This window comes from Pavona decussata, unplaced genomic scaffold (assembly GCF_977016875.1).
Source record: "Pavona decussata unplaced genomic scaffold, jaPavDecu1.1 SCAFFOLD_270, whole genome shotgun sequence".
Taxonomy (NCBI): Eukaryota; Metazoa; Cnidaria; class Anthozoa; order Scleractinia; family Agariciidae; genus Pavona; species Pavona decussata.
Window position 1 is genome coordinate 640,001 of NW_028145672.1, and position 18,185 is coordinate 658,185.

Genomic DNA, 18,185 nt, shown 5'->3' on the forward strand with positions numbered 1-18,185 from the left:
GAAATTAAATTAATCAGCTTTGATGTCAACCGATAATTAACGCTTTGGAAATCTGAATCGACTAATAGTTCAAAATTGACAATGCTTTGAGAGTCTAAAACAAATTCGATCTCAAATGTCGAGATCGATGGGTACATGGGATCACCGAGGGAAGGTTGGTAGGAAAAGTACGTAAGTTGTTGCAGATTATTAATACCAAGCACTGTTCGCTTTTATTCAAGAATAATTTCTAGACATTGTATTGAATTTATCCAGCTATGTCGAAACAGGAATACAAGAAACAAACCCACTTGTAAGCGCTAAGTCACGTTTAGTCTCCTCCAGCCTGAAGAAATTTTACATTGTTACAGGTTTCCTGTGCAAGCAAGCAGCTGAGCAAGCTGGTGGGTAGAAAGAACTACCCAGGGATCGGCAAATTTATACATTCATACCTTTCCCAAACGCAGCGAAGCGTTTATATCCGAAGGTGTCCAAAGTTGTCACGCCACAAAGTGTCGCGAAACGGCCAGTTTCAGATTTAGGAGTACTGATGAACGGTTAATTGAGAAACGTTGTGGGATTTATTGTGATTACTTGCCTTTACACAAACGCTTGCTTAAGTTTTGACGGGGGAGGGGAGGGAGTTGGGAGAGGATTATCCCGCACACTCTTTCGCCAGCGGTTGGTCAACTGGAAATACTCAGCTGCAGTACACTCAACCTGATCACCCTTAATTTTGACTTGTACTGTCTGTAATTTAGCTACAACTGAAAAATATGTTCAGATGAATATCACCCAAATATTTTCCTTTTTATTATTTTTCACAGCCCATATCGTGCCGTGCTGCTATAGCTTGGGAGGCCTGTGAGCCTCTTGTAATAGAAACAATTGAAGTTGCGCCACCCAAGTCTGGTGAGGTGCGTGTCAAGATGGTGGCATCAGGTGTTTGCCACTCGGATTGGACTTACATCAACGGACACTATGAAAATGACGTATTCCCTGCTGTAATGGGACATGAAGGAGGCGGAATTGTGGAGAGTGTCGGTGAAGGGGTAACAACAGTGAAACCCGGTAAATATCCAGGGGATATTCCCAGGGGGGGTAATCGGGTATAAAAGTGACGGGACCTTATATTGTGCACTCAAAAAAAAAAAGGCTGGAAATTTTAGACCCCCAAAAATACATGACTTTTATACCCTAAAAATGCAATCTTAAGAACAGTATACATACTGCCTTTCTGTTCTTGTGGGAACTTTGGCTTGAATTGCGTAAGAACTATTAGCCTGGCAGAAATTCGAACCCAAAAAAATACGTGCAGATTTTTCAGACCCCAAAAAAATACACGGTTAAATCTTCAACCCAATAAAATACAGGAGTTGAAAATTTTTTATTTATTTAAACATATTTTATTGTCGAAGTTTGCCCTAAGAGAAAAAAAAAAACTCATCGAGAGGGCTCACTTCGAAATAACATTGAATTGAAAAAATTAACATTAAATAATAATTAGTCAGAGCGGCAGCAAAATTAACAAAAAGCAGCATTAAGCAATGCTAACAGGTGGAAAATATACATCTAGGTACTTTTATAAAATCTCTTCGATTCAGATATAAAAGACTGGACATGAAAAAATAGATCATTATTTTGCTTAGGAGAAAGTAACTGTGATCCAAACAGAAAAACTGATACTATTTGTGCTTTAGACATGGAAAACCACCTGTCAGCAAATATGCGAGCAGCAGAGGAGAGCAGGTTAATTCTAGGGGCAGAATAAAGTGGACATTCAAGAAGAAAATGCTTAATTGTCTCGCTGTAGAAACCACAAAAACACACGGGGCTTTCTTTACAACCTATTTTATAAAGATAATAGTTAAGCGCGCAAGTGTCTAAACGTAAACGAGTATGGAAAATTGCATTAAATCTATCAATAGCAAAATCATAAGTAGTGTTATAACTAGGTACATTGTAATATGAAAATAAAGCTTTTTTAAAAGAACCAATGGATTCGAGGCAACGTATGTCAAAACTAATGTCATTCCACAAGATAGTAGTTGAGGGAAAAAAAGATCTTTTAAAACGTTCAGTGCGATTTGCGAGAAGAGAGTAATTTGATGCCGTACGTAAGGAGTAAGTTGTCCTTTCACTAACTTGTAAGGGTAATAAATCAACTAGATAACTAGGACAAAAATTATTAACGATCTTAAAATATAACAGCAATTTATGAATGGCTCCTCTAGTTTTGAGATCTTCCCACCCAAGTTCTTGCATAAGGCGATGCTTGTTGGTCCCCTTCATAGCCCCGGTTACGATTTTAGCTGCCTCATATTGCGCATGCTCGAGGAGATCGCTTTCGCTTTCAGTACATCCGTCCCATAATACGTCAGCGTATTCCATTAGAGGACGCACCAAAGATTTGTACAATTTTCTTAAAGTGGTTCGGTCAACCGTGTACTTGATACCTTTTAGAATATTAAGCCTTTTAGAAGCTTTCTCATAAATCTTAAAGATATGGGCCCTCCAAGAAAGGTTGTTGCAAGGAACGACCCCGAGATGGGTGTGTTGTGCGACTTCGATAATTTTTTTATCACCGTAAAATAAATCTGGGTGAAATGGCTTAATTCGTTTTGCTGAGAAGGTCATGCATTCAGTCTTCGAGGGGTTGATAGTAACAAGCCATTTCCGAGCCCAGTCTTCAATCTCAGAAAGATCATTATTAAGTTGAAAATTTTAGACCCAAAAAAATACGTCGGAATTCCCCGTCACGTTTATACCCGAGTATCGCCCCTGGGGTTATTATAAGATATTATAATTATAAGACTGTTCGGCAGTGCCGTATTTTTCCGTGGGATTTGCGAGACTCGTACGCTTCGATCGAACCCATCCCATCTTGGTTTGTAGCGGCGAGCGCATCCTGGGGAGAGTGTCTAAAGTACCGACAGTCGACGGGGGCCTAGTTTTGCTTTTCTCTCTTTTGTTCATTGTTCGTAGTCACGCGCTATGACGTGGCCGGATGTCTGGCCCTTCCGAAATCACTACCACGTGCATTTGGTAGACCACTCGACTCGCGTTGGTTGTGCTACTTTTTGTTGTGCTACACCGTGCTGACGAGAGCCAACCAGCTCGAAACAGCTGTCCACGGTTGCCGCATTCTGTTGATTCTCGGTTCGGTCTCTATCATGTCGCTGTCGTGTTAAGTTTTCTACGCAGTTCGATCAGCCTTGCAGACATTTGAGTCTAAAGTTTCAGGCCTTTTGCTCAAATATAAAAAAGTTATTCAGGTTCAAAGTCGCCGCGGGTAGAATCCGCCCACCCCTCTCCCCCCGATCTAGATAGGGGTTAATTCATATTCGTCCCCCAAAATATTGAAAACAATTTAAAGACACATGGTACTATATTTCACATTTTTAATTGAAGTTTAATGTAGCCAGCTAATTACAAAAGGCCATGATGCTATAATTTAACAAAGAACACAATTTTTAGGGTGAGCGCTTGCTCTCAAGTATGAAAGTTTATCGCAATCTTGTTCCCAGTCCTTTCTCCTATTCGAGACAGTACAAAGGTCTTGGTAACGAGGCTACCTTGACAAAACATCTCATTCGGCTTTATGTCGTTAAACAAGACATGCATCTTAGCCTGCATTTGTCCGCTATTCTTTCTCCGTGAAAATTGACATTTGAGTACCATAATAATAATAATAATAATAATAATAATAATAATAATAATAACTTTATTAACGTGTCAAGAAATGTAGCTGAGGGGAGAAGTCCCCTCTACTAATAGTGGACACCTAACTAAATTCTAAAAATTCTAACAATTCTAAAAAATGAATTAAAATTTACATCGTAAACCATATGAATAAAATTTCATACATTAATCGCAGAAAATCATGTAAACCCTAGTCATTCTCGGCATAGGTTGCAGCCTCGACAGTTACTGACATTTGCTGCTAGGGCAGTAAGGTCCTGATTACGTATGACTCTTTTAAATTGCTTCAGAGAGGGTTGATATCTTATTCTAGGAGTGAGATTATTCCACAGTTTAGACCCTAGGTAACGAAGTGAGTGTTTTCCACATGTCACCGAAGAGAATCGAGGTTGAACAAATTCTCGCTTCCTTCCATACCCGCTAATTATAACTCTCGACTGTAAACTGTGAGATATGCTTATTGCGGCAAAGACAAGTTAAAACATTTCGTATTTTTCATTGATGTTTTAGGGTTACCCAGTTACTTAAAAAGTATAGTATAAACATGACTAGGAACACAATTTTATGGGTGAAAGCGTCCTCTCAAGCAAGTATTCAAATATTTCTTAACGCATGAAAGAAATTAATAACTAAACGCTTCGTTATCTTCGTATTAATTAAGCCTGAAAATTTCCTTTTCTATCATGGAAATTGGTCTATATTTGATCCAAAACTGTTCATTGGCTTGCTGTAAATCTAAGGCGGGCTCGTAAAGTTTGATTAAAACTCTGGACATTTCTTGTTTATTCCTTTTTTGTTAATCTGAATTCTTCGCATAAATTCGTGTATGACGACGATCGACTGTAATTTGACCGCTGATCGAGCACGTGAACAGTGGTGGCATATGAGGTATGATCACGTGCTGAAGTCAATTGGTTGCTTAGTGACGCTAACGCATGCTCAAACAAGACCTAATTATAGGGCTTTTTCTCTTCAAATTTCTTTTCCAGTTTTGGTTTTCTCCCGTTTTACCCATTTTTCCTTCGCTCCGTTTGCATTTTCAGCACGTCAAACGGGACGTCGACTGAAAATAAAATGTTAAGAAAAAAGAAACCATTAAACAATCTTTTTTATTACTGCTTTAATGTCAGAAACAACTAGCCACAGGACTGTTTTGTTTAACGCAGAAGTCGTAAATTCAAATTAAAAATACCTTCTTTATTTTACTCTAATATTTAAGTCATGGATTTCCTTTGACAGAGCGAAAACGAAAATCACCAATATTAAGTTAATTCTGCTAGCATTACTCGATTGTAGAATGGTGTACTAGCGTTCTTTGTCCCGAATTTTTCGAGCTAACTGCTAGCAAATCTTATTTTTTTTTTCTTCTAGTTGACTTAATTTAAACCTTCTCAACGGTCTGTCGAATTCCTTAGTTAAAAAAGCTCGTTTGTCTAGATGACACAGTTAATACCTACAAATAACGTTTTCTTTCCAATCGATAAGTTATGAGGATTTTAGACGAATACAATTTTTTACATATCGTACGTTACAAAAGCTGCATTCTACTATCATACACAACTCACATTGTCCAAACTAATGCTTCCTCAACATTATATTTTGCCATGCTTCCAGACAATATTGTAAGAATTAACTCGATCAACAAAAAAACACCCTGATAGTGTCTTTCACTGCTTGTCTGACTTCTCTGATCTTCCAACAGTAAAGAATTGGGTTCAATGACGAGTTTAAGAGAGTCAAATTTGCTGAATAAAGCCAAGGGACGAAAATGTCTGACGTTACTCCTCTCTGAAGGAACAAGGCCTCCACGATAGCAAATGGCAGATAACAAACAACTAACGCTACCTGCACCCAAAGTGCGCTGGACACTGTTCTTTTGTAACGCGCTATGTTCAATTGAACTGTTTGGCTTGGTTGTCCTTGATTAACGTTGCCTTGTGCGTGAATCTGGTTATGACGGAGAGTAAGGAAAATTTTTGTGTAAGAGAAGATTGACGTGACCACACAAAGTGCTACACCAACGCTGGCATACCACGCGGTTATACGTTTATTCCAAAGTAATGTTTTCGCCCCGGCAGTGGAAAGAACCCAAAACACAACTATAATGCAATATATTCGCTTTAAAGTTACAACTTGTCTGTATCTGAGTCCTAATAACAGGGCGAGAAGCCTGTCCACGCTTATGGCGGTCAGTGTAAGCAAGGACACACCACACAAAATATGACCTGTGATACCGGAAACAGCAATTACGTAGGGGCAAACATTCCATCGTTCGTTCAGGATAGATATAAGATAAGTAATAAGAAGAGGTTCTACAATGAGACCAACATAAAGATCAGTTGTCGCTAAGTTACGGAACAAGAGTTTGGACGGCGCATGAAGTGAAGACTCCTTGTGAAGGGCAACTAGGATCAGAGTATTCCCTAGAAATGCGGTAATGGCCACAAAACCATTTAGCACTAAAAGGACTATGAAATGGTTGTGGAGTCCTTTGATGAATTCTGTTGAACACGCCAGCTCTTCGATTGAGGTTTGCTTTGGATCTCCAGTTAAGTTCGTTAACGCCATGTTACTCCCGGGCAAAACGAGCTAACCTGTATCGTCGCTTTGCTTAAGTCTTTATAGAGACTGAGCCTATTAAATTTTTAATCTGTCTTATGAGTTTTTGTCAGAATGAAGCACCTGGTGTTTTCGGAAAGGAAGCTAAGTAGAAGTTCAAAAAATAAGGCCCGGTTCATACGTCGAACTTTACATGAGCCGAACCTAATACCTATTAAGGTCGACCCAAATAATAAAGTTCGGCAGTTGATTCAGACGTCGAACCTAACTGAAGTCGAACTTAATTAAAGCTAAAGTGAGAAAGTAGATTTTCGTGGTCAGCGGCTGTTGTTTTTACTCAACAAGATTCAAAATGGCGGGAAAGATGAATTCTGACATGGAAGAGCTTGCTTGGTAAAATACGGTCGACTCCCGATAACTCGAACCTTCAAGGGAAATTGAAAAAGGTTCGAGTTATCGGGAGTTCGAGTTATCGAGGGTAAAATTATATAGAAAATGACCTGAAAGGAAAGGAAAATTGGTTCGAGTTAGCGGGAGGTTCGAGTTAACGAGGGTTCGAGTTATCGGGAGTCGACTGTAATAAAGACAGGCCAAACACGGCTCCTACTGAGCGAGATAGGAAGAATACGACCTTCAAAGCTAATTTACTCTCACGAGTACGTCTTTCAAAGATCACGAAAGTATAAGGAAGGGTCTTTGTAGATCTCCCTTAAATCAAGTGTCATTTACCAGGAGCCATAATCAGGGATGGAGACCGTAACGAGATGCCGATTTGACTTGTGGGCCTGTCCCCATGTATTGTACCAAAAAAAATCTATTTTTAGAAAAAAATTGCGCCATACGCGCGTGCGCGCACGCGTGTAAACGGCCACGATCGCGCGTGGAGAAATTGAAATTTTTTTCCACCTGTTCAAAACGGCGTCCAACATTTAAAATTCTGCCAGGGAATATCTCCTCAGTGCTCACATTTAAGGAATTAGACTCTCACAAAGAAAAGAAGACGGGAAAAGTTGGAATAGGCGGCCTATTGATCACATGACTCTCACAGTAAAGTCAAAAAGGCGCCAAAACGGTGGTGCTGCGTGCGTTGCTACTGTTAAATGAATGAAAAAAGCTTACACTCTACGGACATGTACTCAGACAAGTAAGGACTTTTTTATCTTTAGTGAATTTTTTCTCAGCTGCTTTCCGTGTCACATATAAGGTAGTAACCCCACGCAAATTTGCGTGTATTCACGCGGGTTTATGACGTGAGAAGGGGGGGGGAGGGGGGGGGGGGGGCAATGTTTTCTAAAAATAGATTTTTTTGGTACAACTCATGGGTAAGCGTGGACCCCACGCCTACGGTCTCCATTCCTGATTATGCTTCCTGTATTTACTCATCTGAATTGTTTAAGGTTAGGCAAAGAAGGGCGGTATTCCATAACAAACTTCAAAATGTTTTTGCGGGTTTTTAGTTTGTTTTGTAGTGCCGACATTCTTTCGCGGAGGTTGACTTCTGAAAGAGTTTTATTATAAGGTTATCGAGTTAACCTCTATTGCGTAATCTCTGTTTGAATAGAGTAATGTTTTCTTCAAATGTTGTTTTTGAAGATTTTGTTCTGAGAAGTCTTGACGCTTCGCCTTTGATATAGCCTGTTTTGGAAAGTTTCTGTCGGTTTGAAGTGCGTGTGCACTTCAAGAATAGATTCTTTTTTTTCTTTTAATCTTTCGCATCTCAGACAAGCATATTCAGTTGTTTCGAAACAAGAAGAACAAGCACATTCCTCTTTTCCCGCCATCTTGTTCAGAATGAAGTCCTTTGCGCATGCCAAGTCGATGGAACGCGGAGACCTCTGGGATAGATATAATTTATATAATTTATACGTAACGTATGCATTTGGTTCGGCACATGAAAAGTTCGACGTCTGAATCGAAGTCGAACTTTTGCCGTTCTATTCGACTGGCGCAGTCGAATAGAACGACGGGTCGACCCAAATACAAATCTGTCGATCCTAACTGATTCATACGTCGATCTTTACATGCGCCGAACCAAATTATTAGGTTCGGCTCATGTAAAGTTCGACGTATGAACCGGGCCTAAGGAAAAGAAACATTGAAAATGTATTAATTAAAAAAAAAAAAAAACAGTTAAGTTGAAAAATCTATTCCTTGTAAGTCCGTATACCACGGAACCATAAGGTACCTAACGCCAGAAGAGTATTCATTCATTGTAGATATGTTTCTATAAACAGTAATCAACAAGAAGATGCGGGAAGATAACACAACAGGAGAGTTGTTTGAACCACATTATCACTCATCAATTAAATAACTAAAGAGGAAGTTCTAATTTGCAGTTCAGCGAAAAATGTTTTATCTACTGTCGCACCTGTGCAAGCTAATTTCAAATTGTGCTCCAAAGGAATAAATTACCTTTCTTTATTTAACATAGTATGGTTATCAGAGCTACAAAAACATGAAATAAGAGGACATAAAATTTGTGTGCATTCGACATAAAAAACGAATGTTAAACCTTTCTGATGATGTAAACAATCCCAGTATAAACTCGACAACAGAAAAGCACAATTGACTGGCACATAAACAATCACTCTGCTTTTGATCTTTGCGTCTTAAAATTGCCATTCTCTAACATTTAATTTAATATGACGGCAAATGCCGACTCAATAACATATTATACAAATGTCATTTGACTGATAAACGTTTTTGAATAAAGTTGTGATTATTAAGTGTCGAAATATGACAGCGTTTTGAGCGAGCTTCCTCTATCGTTATGATATTTACCTCCACGAAGGCTTAACGGAAACGTCCAATGTGCTGTGCAGTTATAACATTTTTTATTTACATATACACTCTTGTTTCTTGCAATTTATATTATTATAAAACTGGAAATTGCTGTTCATAACGGTTGCTTTTTCTTTAATTTTTTTGTGGGCTGTGTTTGTGTTAAATTTGGTTTCTTTTTTTGCACCTTACTGATTCATTTTCGTGAATGTGACTCTTTGACTTACCTTTTTCTCACTTTGTTTGCATTTGCCGTACATCAACAGACATATTAGGGACCTTACGAAAACACGACGGCGATGATAATGACGATGCTAAAAAGCAAAATGTTTCATGAGCAAAACAAAAGCTCCGCACGTACGTTAAAAAGTTAGTACATTTTTTGACGTCTTCTGCAAGAGTATGCTGTCGCCACGTTACGGCAGTGCTCGGCAAAAAAGCTTAAACTATGGCGTAGTTTATTGACAACTAAAGACAATTAACTTTGTCAAATTTTACTGAATCCGTGTTATGAACTTTAGTTGAAGCAATGGGTTTATTAGAAAACAACCGAGAAAAATTATGAAACATTCGGATGAGGTCTTTGCAACTTTATTTATCTATTTCCAAAGACTATAATTCAACAGACAATCCATGTCCTTAAGCTCATAATATGATACCTTATTACATAAAAATATTGATCTGCAGTTAATATGCAGCACGGAGAATCGATAAACCCTGGCCAGAAAATAAAACAAACCAGCATGGTGGGCTAAAACACTTTATCACCTCATAACTAAAACGGAAGTTCAATTTGGAGTTCAGGGAACAACGTTTTCATTTACTTCTCATATAATCATAATAACAACATCCTGTTATTGCAACTAACATTATGATCATACTTCTTTCACCTAAGCAAGTTCTGGACCCACGTAAGCTGAAATTAATTGTCGTCTTCCTTTAACTTACATTCATCCCAAGAAATTATTGAAAAACAATATGAAGACACAAGTCACTATATTTCATATTTTTAATGGGAGTTTTACGCCGCGAGCTAATTACAACAGGCCATGAATTGCTTAATTTTGACAAGCAACACAAGTTTTCAGGAGAGCGCATGCTCTTAAACGCCTCATACTTTTGCTCCTATTACAGGTGTTTTCACTCTGTCACCAGCCTTGTTTCCAGTCCTTTTTTTCACTTCGCAACAGTGCCAAGGCCCTGGTAACCAGACTACCTTCCCAATACTTCTCATTCTGTTATATGAAGTTAAACATGACATGGATCTTGGACTGCATTGATCTGAGTTTCTTTTATCCGTGATTTATCTTATGAAATTTTTATACACCTAGATTTATCAGAAAGGAAGCTGAGAAGAAATTTAAAAGATCAGGATAAGTTCACAGAAAATGGATTAATTTTCAAAAATTACAATTCAGTCAAAAAATTTGTTTTGTAAGTCTTTATACAACGCAACCTTAATGCCCTTAAAGCCCCAACAATATTCATTCACAATAGAGATGTTTTTATGAACGGTAGATAACAGGAATATGCGAGAAGATGACAGAAAAGGAGACTTGGTTCAGCCTCTTTTGACAGTTACATCATTAAAGAGGAAGTTCCATTTTCAGTTAAGCGAAAAATCTTTTAATTAAAGTCGCAGCTGTGCAGACGTACTGAATATTGTTCTTCCAAGGCATACACTTCCTTTCGTTTTTTAGCATGATATGGGAGTAAAAAGAGAATCAGAGAACTAAAAATTTGTATGTCGTGAGAGAAAAGGTAAAACCTCTATGATGATGTTGAACAATTTATTGAGTCAGTCAACATTTTTCATAGTCTTTAGTGGGAGTTTTATTAAACCACTTAAGAATGCAAATTAACTGGTAGTGGCCGGTGCGCCAAAGAAATTCCTGTCAGTAATGAACACAACAGAGATCTCATTCAGTAGAGGACCTTAGTATAAACTTTATATCAAACTACAACACCGGCCCGCAAACTGACTTATCATAATAGAAAAGCACGACTGACCTGGCACATAAAACACCGCCCGGGTTTGCGGTTTGCGTCTTAAAATTGTCATTCTCTAACATTTAATTAAATATGGCGGCAAACGGTAAAGGGTAGACAGAGTCATGTATTTTTTTTTTTTTTTTTTCGTTTCAAATTCGCTTTCGTTTTGCCTGAACAACGATTTAATGTACTACGTATCTAGGTATGTTACTGTGACAAACATTATGATCACGCTTCTTTGATTGAAGCAAGTTGTGGAGCCACGCACTCTGAAATTATTTGTCGTCTTCTTTTAATTTATATTCATCCCAAAAAATACTGAAAAACAATTTTAAGACACAAGTTATTATATATTTCATATTATTAATTGGAGTTTTGTGCCGCCAGCTAATTAAAACAGGCCATGATGCTATAATTTGACAAGCAACACAAGTTTCCAGGTGTGCGCATGCTCTTAAGCGCCTCATAAGTTTGTCCCTATTACAGGTGTTTTACTCTGTCACCAATCTTGTTCTCAGTCCTTTTTTCCTCTTCGAGACAATGCCAAGAATGGTAACCAGGCTACGTTTCATTCGGTTATATGTAGTTTAACGAGACATGGCTCTTAGTCCAAATTGATCCACGTTTCTTTCTTTCTGAAAACTGACTCTTAAGTAGTTGTATTTATTTTATTTTTTTCGTCGCTTTGTTTGCATTTGTCGTATGTCAGTGTCCAACCAAGAGACTGAAAACAAATTATAGAAAAACATCATCACACGGAAATAACTGACCACGCCCCCTGAATGTCAACTGTCAACTGTGAGATATGCTTATTGCAGAAAAGACAAATTAATTAACATATTCATATTTTTCACTGGGAGTTCTGAAAAGCCAGTTAGTTAAAAATGTAGTATAAACATAACGAGGAACACAATTATTTAGGTGAAAGCGTCCTCTCAAACAAACATTCAAATATTTCGTAACGCATGCAAGAAATTAATAACTAAACGGTTTGTTATTTTCGTCTCATTTAAGCCTGAAAATCTCCTTTTTTTCATGGAATTTGGTCTATATTTGATCCTAAACTGTACATTCGCTTGCTGCGAATCTAGTGGACTCATAGATTTTTTCAAAGTTTGATTAAACTCTGGATATTTCTTCTTTTTTTCCTTTTTTTGTTAATCTGAATTATTCGCATAAATTGGTGTATGACGACGATCGACTGTAATTTGACCGCTGATGATCGAGCACGTGAACAGTGGTGGCATATGAGATATGATCACATGCCGACCTAATTATGGGGCTTTTTCTCTTCAATTTTCTTTTCCAGGTTTGATTTTCTCCTGTTTTACTCATTTTTCCTTCGCTCCGTTTGCATTTTCAGCACGTCAAACGGGACATCGACTGAAAATAAATGTCAAGAAAAAAGGAATCACCAAAATTTTTTTTTATTACTGCTTTAATGTCAGAAACAACTAGCCACAGGACTGTCAGCTATTATGCTTTTGTTTAACGCGGAAGTCGTAAATTCGTATTAAAAATACCTTCTTTATTTTACTCTAATATTTAAGTCATGGATTTGCTTTGACAAAGCGAAAACGAAAACCTCCAATCTTAAGTTAAATTCTGCTAGCATTACTCGATTGTAGAATGGTGTACTAACGTTCTTTGTCCTGAATTTATTGAGCTAACTACTAGCCAATCTTAATTTTTTTTCTTCCAGTTGACTTAATTTAAACCTTCTCAACGGTCTGTCGAATTCCTTAGTTAAAAAAGCTCGTTTGTCTAGATGACACAGTTAATGCCTACAAATTACTTTTCCTTTCCAATCGATAAGTTATAAGGATTTTAGACGAATACAATTTTTTACATATCGTACGTTACAAAGGCTGCATTCTACTATCATACAAAACTGACATCGTCCAATTGAAAAGGAATGCTTCCTCAACATATTTTGCAATGCTTCCAGACAATATTGTAAGAATTAACTCGAACAACATAAAAGTCCCCTGATTGTGTCCTTTACTGCTTGTCTTACTTCTCTGATCTTCCAACAGTAAAGAATTGGGTTCAATGACGAGTTTAAGAGAGCCAAATTTGCTGAATAAAGCGAAGCGACGAAAATGTCTGACGTGAGTCCTCTCTGAAGGATCAAACCCTGCACGACAGCAGATGGCAGATAACAAACAACTAACGCTAACTGCACCCAAAGTGCGCTGGACACCGTTCGTTTGTAACGCGCTATGTTCAATTGAACTGTTTGGCTTGGTTGTCCTTGATTAACGTTACCTTGTGCGTGAATCTGGTTATGACGGAGAGTAAGGAAAATTTTCGTGTAAGAGAAGGTTGACGTGACTACACAAAGTGCTACAACAATACAGTCATACCACGAGGTGATACGTTCATTCCAAAGTAACATTGTCGCTCCGGCGGTGGAAAGAACCCAAAACACAACTATAATGCGATATATTCGCTTTAAAGTTACAACTTGTCTGTATCTGAGTCCTAATAACAGGGCGAGAAGCCTGTCCACGCTTACGGCGGTCAGTGTAAGCAAGGACACACCACACAAAATATGGCCTGTGATATTGAAAACAGCAAATGCGTAGCGGCAAATATTCCATGGTTCGTTCAGGGTGGATATAAGATAGGTAAGACCAAAAGGTTCTACAATGAGACCAACACAAAGATCAGTTGTCGCTAAGTTGCGGAACAAGAGTTTTGACGGCGGATGAAGTGAAGTCTCCTTGTGAAGGGCAACTAGGATCAGAGTATTCCCCAGAAATGCGGTAATGGCCACAAAACCATTTAGCGCTAAAAGGACTATCAAATGGTTAGGGACTTCTCCAGTAAATTCTGGTGAACACGCCAGGTCTTCGGATGAGGTTTGGTTTGGATCTCCAGTTGAGTTTGTTAACGCCATGTTATTCCCGGGCAAAACGAGCTAACCAGTCAGTCGTTGCTTTGCCTAAGTCTTTATACAGACTGAGCTCATTAAACTTTAATCTGTCTTATGAATTTTTGTCAGTATGAAGCACCTAGATTTTCGGAAAGGAAGCTAAGTAGAAATTTCAAAAATAAGGAAAATATCATTGACAATGTATTTATTAAAAAAAAAAAAAAAAAAAAAAAAACAGTTCAGTAGAAAAATCTATTCCTTGTAAGTCCGTATACCACGGAACCATAAGGTACCTAACGCCAGAAGAGTATTCATTTATGGTAGATATGTTTCTATAAACAGTAATTAACAGAAAGATGTGGGAAGATAACACAACAGGAGAGTTGTTTAAACCACATTATCACTCTTAAATAACAAAAGAGGAAGTTCCAATTTGCCGTTCAGCGAATAATGTTTTATCTACTGTCGCACCTGTGCAAGCTAATTTCAAATTGTGCTCCAAAGGAATAAACTACTTTTCTTTTTTATCATGGTATAGTTATCAGTGCTTCAAAAACATGAAATAAGAGAAAATATAATTTGTATGCATTCGACATAGAAGACGAATGTTAAACCTTTCTGATGATGTAAACAATCCCAGTATAAACTCGACAACAGAAAAGCACAATTGACTGGCACATAAACAATCACTCTGCTTTTGATCTTTGCGTCTTAAAATTGCCATTCTCTGACATTTAATGAAATATGACGGCAAATGTCGACTCAATAACATATTATGCAAATGTCATTTGAGTGATAAACGTTTTTGAATATTGTGATTATTAAGGGTCGAAATTTGACAGCGTTCTGAGCGAGCTTCCTCTACTGCTATGATAAATACCTCCAGGAAGGCTTAACGGAAACGTCCAATGTACTGTGCAGTTATAACATTTTTTATTTACATATACACTCTTGTTTCTTGCAATTTATATTATTAAAAAACTGAAAATTGCTGTTCATAAAGGCTGAGTAAGGCTGCTTTTTCTTTAATTTTTTTGTGGGCTGTGTTTATGTTCAATTCGGTTTCTTTTTTTGCATCTTACTGATTCATTTTCGTGAATGTAACTCTTTGACTTATCTTTTTCTCACTTTGTTTACATTTGCCGTACATCAACAGACATATTAGGGACCTTACGAAAATACGGCGGCGACGATAATGAGGACGTTAAAAAGCAAAATGTTTCATGAGCGAAACAAAAGTTCCGCACGTTCGTTAAAAATTAAAGTAAGTACATTTTTTTGACGTCGTCTGCAAGAGTATGCTGTCGCCATGTTACTGGAGCACTCGGCAAAAAATCTTAAACTATGGCGTAGTTTATTGACGACTAAAGACAATTAACTTTGTCAAATTTTACTGAATCCGTGTTATGAACTTTAGTTGAAGCAATGGGTTTATTAGAAAACAACCAAGAAAAATTATGAAACATTCGGAAACATTCATTTATTTTCAAAGACTATAATTCAACAGACAATCCATGTCCTTAAGCTCATAATATGATAACTTAATACATAAAAATATTGATATACAGTTAATATGCAGCACGGAGAGCCGATAAACCCTGGCCAGAAAATAAAACAAACCGGCAACACTTTATCACCTCATAACTAAAACGGAAGTTCAATTTGGAGTTCAGGGAACAACGTTTTCATTTACTTCTCATATAATCATCCTGTTATTGCGACTAACATTATGATCATACTTCTTTCACCTAAGCAAGTTCTGGACCCACGCAAGCTGAAATTAATTGTCGTCTTCCTTTAATTTATATTCATCCCAAGAAATTATTGAAAAACAATTTCAAGACACAAGTTACTATATTTCATATTTTTAATGGGAGTTTTACGCCGCCAGCTAATTGCAACAGGCCATGAATTGCTTAATTGTGACAAGCAACACAAGTTTTCAGGTGAGCGCATGCTCTTAAACGCCTCATAAGTTTGCCCCTATTACAGGTGTTTTCACTCTGTCAGGAACCTTGTTCCCAGTCCTTTTTTTCTCTTCGCAACAGTGCCAAGGCCCTGGTATACTAGGCTACCCATCCAATACATCTCATTCTGTTATATGAAGTTAAACATGACATGGATCTTGGACTGCATTGATCCGAGTTCCTTTTATCCGTGAACTTTAATTTATCTTATGAAATTTTTATACACCTAGATTTATCAGAAAGGAAGCTGAGAAGAAATTTAAAAGATCAGGATAAGTTCACAGAAAATGTGTTAGTTTTCAAAAATTACAATTCAGTCAAAAAATTTGTTTGGTAAGTCTTTATACCACGCAACCTTAATGCCCTTAAAGCCCCAACAATATTCATTCACAATAGAGATGTTTCTTTGAAAGGTAGATAACAGGAATATGCGAGAAGATGACAGAAAAGGAGACTTGGTTCAGTCTCTTATGACAGTCACATCATTAAAGAGGAAGTTCCAATTTCAGTTCAGCGAATAATCTTTTAACTACAGTCGCAGCTGTGCAGACTTACTGAATATTGTTCTTCCAAGGAATACACTTCCTTTCTTTTTTTATCATGGTATGGGAGTAAAAAGAGAATTAGAGAACTAAAAATTCTGTATGTCGTGAGAGAAAAGGTAAAACCTTAATAATGATGTTTGAACAGTTTATTGAGTCAACGTTTTCTATAGTCTTTAGTGGGAGTTTTATTCAACCACTTAAGAATGCAAATTAACTTGTAGTGGCCGGTGCGCCAAAGCAATTCCTGTCAGTAATGAACACAACAGAGATCTCATTCAGTAAAGGACCTTAGTATAAACTTAATATCGAACAACAACGCGACAAACTTATTATAATAGAATAGCACGATTGACCTGGCACATAAAGCATCGCCCGGGTTTGCGCTTTGCGTCTTAAAATTGTCATTCTTTTACATTTAATGAAATATGGCGGCAAACGGTAGAGGGTAGACAGAGTCATGTAGTTTTGTTTTCGATTCAAATTCGCTTTCGTTTTGCCTGAACAACGATTTAATGTACTACGTATCTAGGTATGTTACTGTGACAAACGTCTTTGATTGAAGCAAGTTGTGGAGCCACGCACGCTGAAATTATTTGTCCTCTTCTTTTAATTCACATTCATCCCAAAAAATACTGAAAAACAATTTAAAGACACAAGTTCTTAAATATTTCATATTTTCAATTGGAGCTTTGTGCCGCCAGTTAATTAAAACAGGCCATGATGCTATAATTTGACAAGCAACACAAATTTTTAGGTGAGCGCATGCTCTTAAGTGCGTCATAAGTTTGTCCCTATTGCAGGTGTTTTCACTCTGTCACCAATCTTGTTCTCAGTCCTTTTTTCCTCTTCGAGACAGTGCAAAGGCTGGTAACCAGGCTACGTTTCATTCGCCTATATGTAGTTTAGCGTGACATGGCTCTCAAACTGCATTGGTCCACGTTTATTTCTTGCTGAAAACTGAATCTTAAGTACTTGTTTGTATTTTATTTGTTTTTGTTTTTTTTAATAGCTTTGTTTGCATTTGTCTTATGTCAGTGTTCAACCAAGGGACTGAAATCAAATTACAGAAAGACATCAACAAACAGAAATAACTAAGCACGCCCCCTGAATGTCAACTGTCAACTGTGAGATATGCTTATTACGGCAAAGACAAGTTAACTGAGCACATTCATATTTTTCACTGGAGTTTTGAAAAGCCAGTTAATGAGAAAAAAAAAAAAGATTGTGGTATCAACATGACTAGCAATACAATTATTCGGGCGACCGGGTTCTCTCAAGCAAGTGTTTTAACAGTCGTTGATGCAAGCAATAAGCAAATAACTAAACGCTTCGACGTCTTCGTATCATTCAAGCCTCAAAATCTCCCTTTTTATCATGGAAATTAGTCCTATTTGATGCTAAGCTGACATTCGCTTCCTGTGCCGGAATCTACCTTTACATTCATAGATCTTTTAAAGTTTGATTGAAATTCTGGAAAGTTCTCAGTTGTTGATTTATTTTTGCCACTTTGAATTATTCGCATAAATAAGTCCATGAAGATCGACTGTAATTTTACGCCGGTGATCGATCACGTGAACAGTGGTGGCATACGAAATATCATCACGTGTTGAAGAAATTTGGCTGCTAACTAACACTTACGCGCGCATATCCCAAACAAGACCCGATTATGAGGCTTTTTCTTTTTAATTTTCTTTTCCAGTTTTGGTTTTCTCCGGTTTAACTCATTTTTCGTTCCCTTGGTCTGCATTTCCGGGAGATCAAACGGAATGTGGACTGAACTGA

General features: G+C 37.5%; 3 protein-coding genes across 7 annotated transcripts in view; 1 reads left to right on the forward strand and 2 right to left on the reverse strand.

Moving 5' to 3' along the window:
• The window catches only part of LOC146455748 (alcohol dehydrogenase class-3-like), a 90,873-nt gene that overhangs the window by 298 nt on the left and 72,390 nt on the right, over positions 1 to 18,185 (forward strand). For all 5 annotated transcript variants that reach the window (XR_014858960.1, XM_085093877.1, XM_085093876.1 and 2 more), the window contains exon 2: positions 807 to 1,050. Coding sequence is in view for 4 of the 5 variants with exons in the window: in XM_085093877.1 (XP_084950003.1) it covers positions 807 to 1,050 (244 nt within the window). In the remaining variant the exon portion in view is untranslated. The remainder of the gene's footprint in view (positions 1 to 806; positions 1,051 to 18,185) is intronic.
• Positions 5,044 to 6,630, reverse strand: LOC146455749 (adenosine receptor A3-like). The gene has a single exon (XM_085093884.1). It carries the CDS (start codon positions 6,247 to 6,249, stop codon positions 5,320 to 5,322), a length of 930 nt encoding a protein of 309 aa, XP_084950010.1. The 5' UTR covers positions 6,250 to 6,630; the 3' UTR covers positions 5,044 to 5,319.
• LOC146455750 (histamine H2 receptor-like) lies at positions 12,197 to 13,915 on the reverse strand. The gene has a single exon (XM_085093926.1). The coding sequence runs from the start codon at positions 13,913 to 13,915 to the stop codon at positions 12,977 to 12,979; it is 939 nt and encodes a 312-aa protein (XP_084950052.1). The 3' UTR covers positions 12,197 to 12,976.

Coding starts and splice junctions, on each gene's coding strand:
- LOC146455749 (XM_085093884.1), bottom strand. CDS start 6,249: ATGGCGTTAACGAACTTAACTGGAGATCCAAAGCAAACCTCAATCGAA.
- LOC146455750 (XM_085093926.1), bottom strand. CDS start 13,915: ATGGCGTTAACAAACTCAACTGGAGATCCAAACCAAACCTCATCCGAA.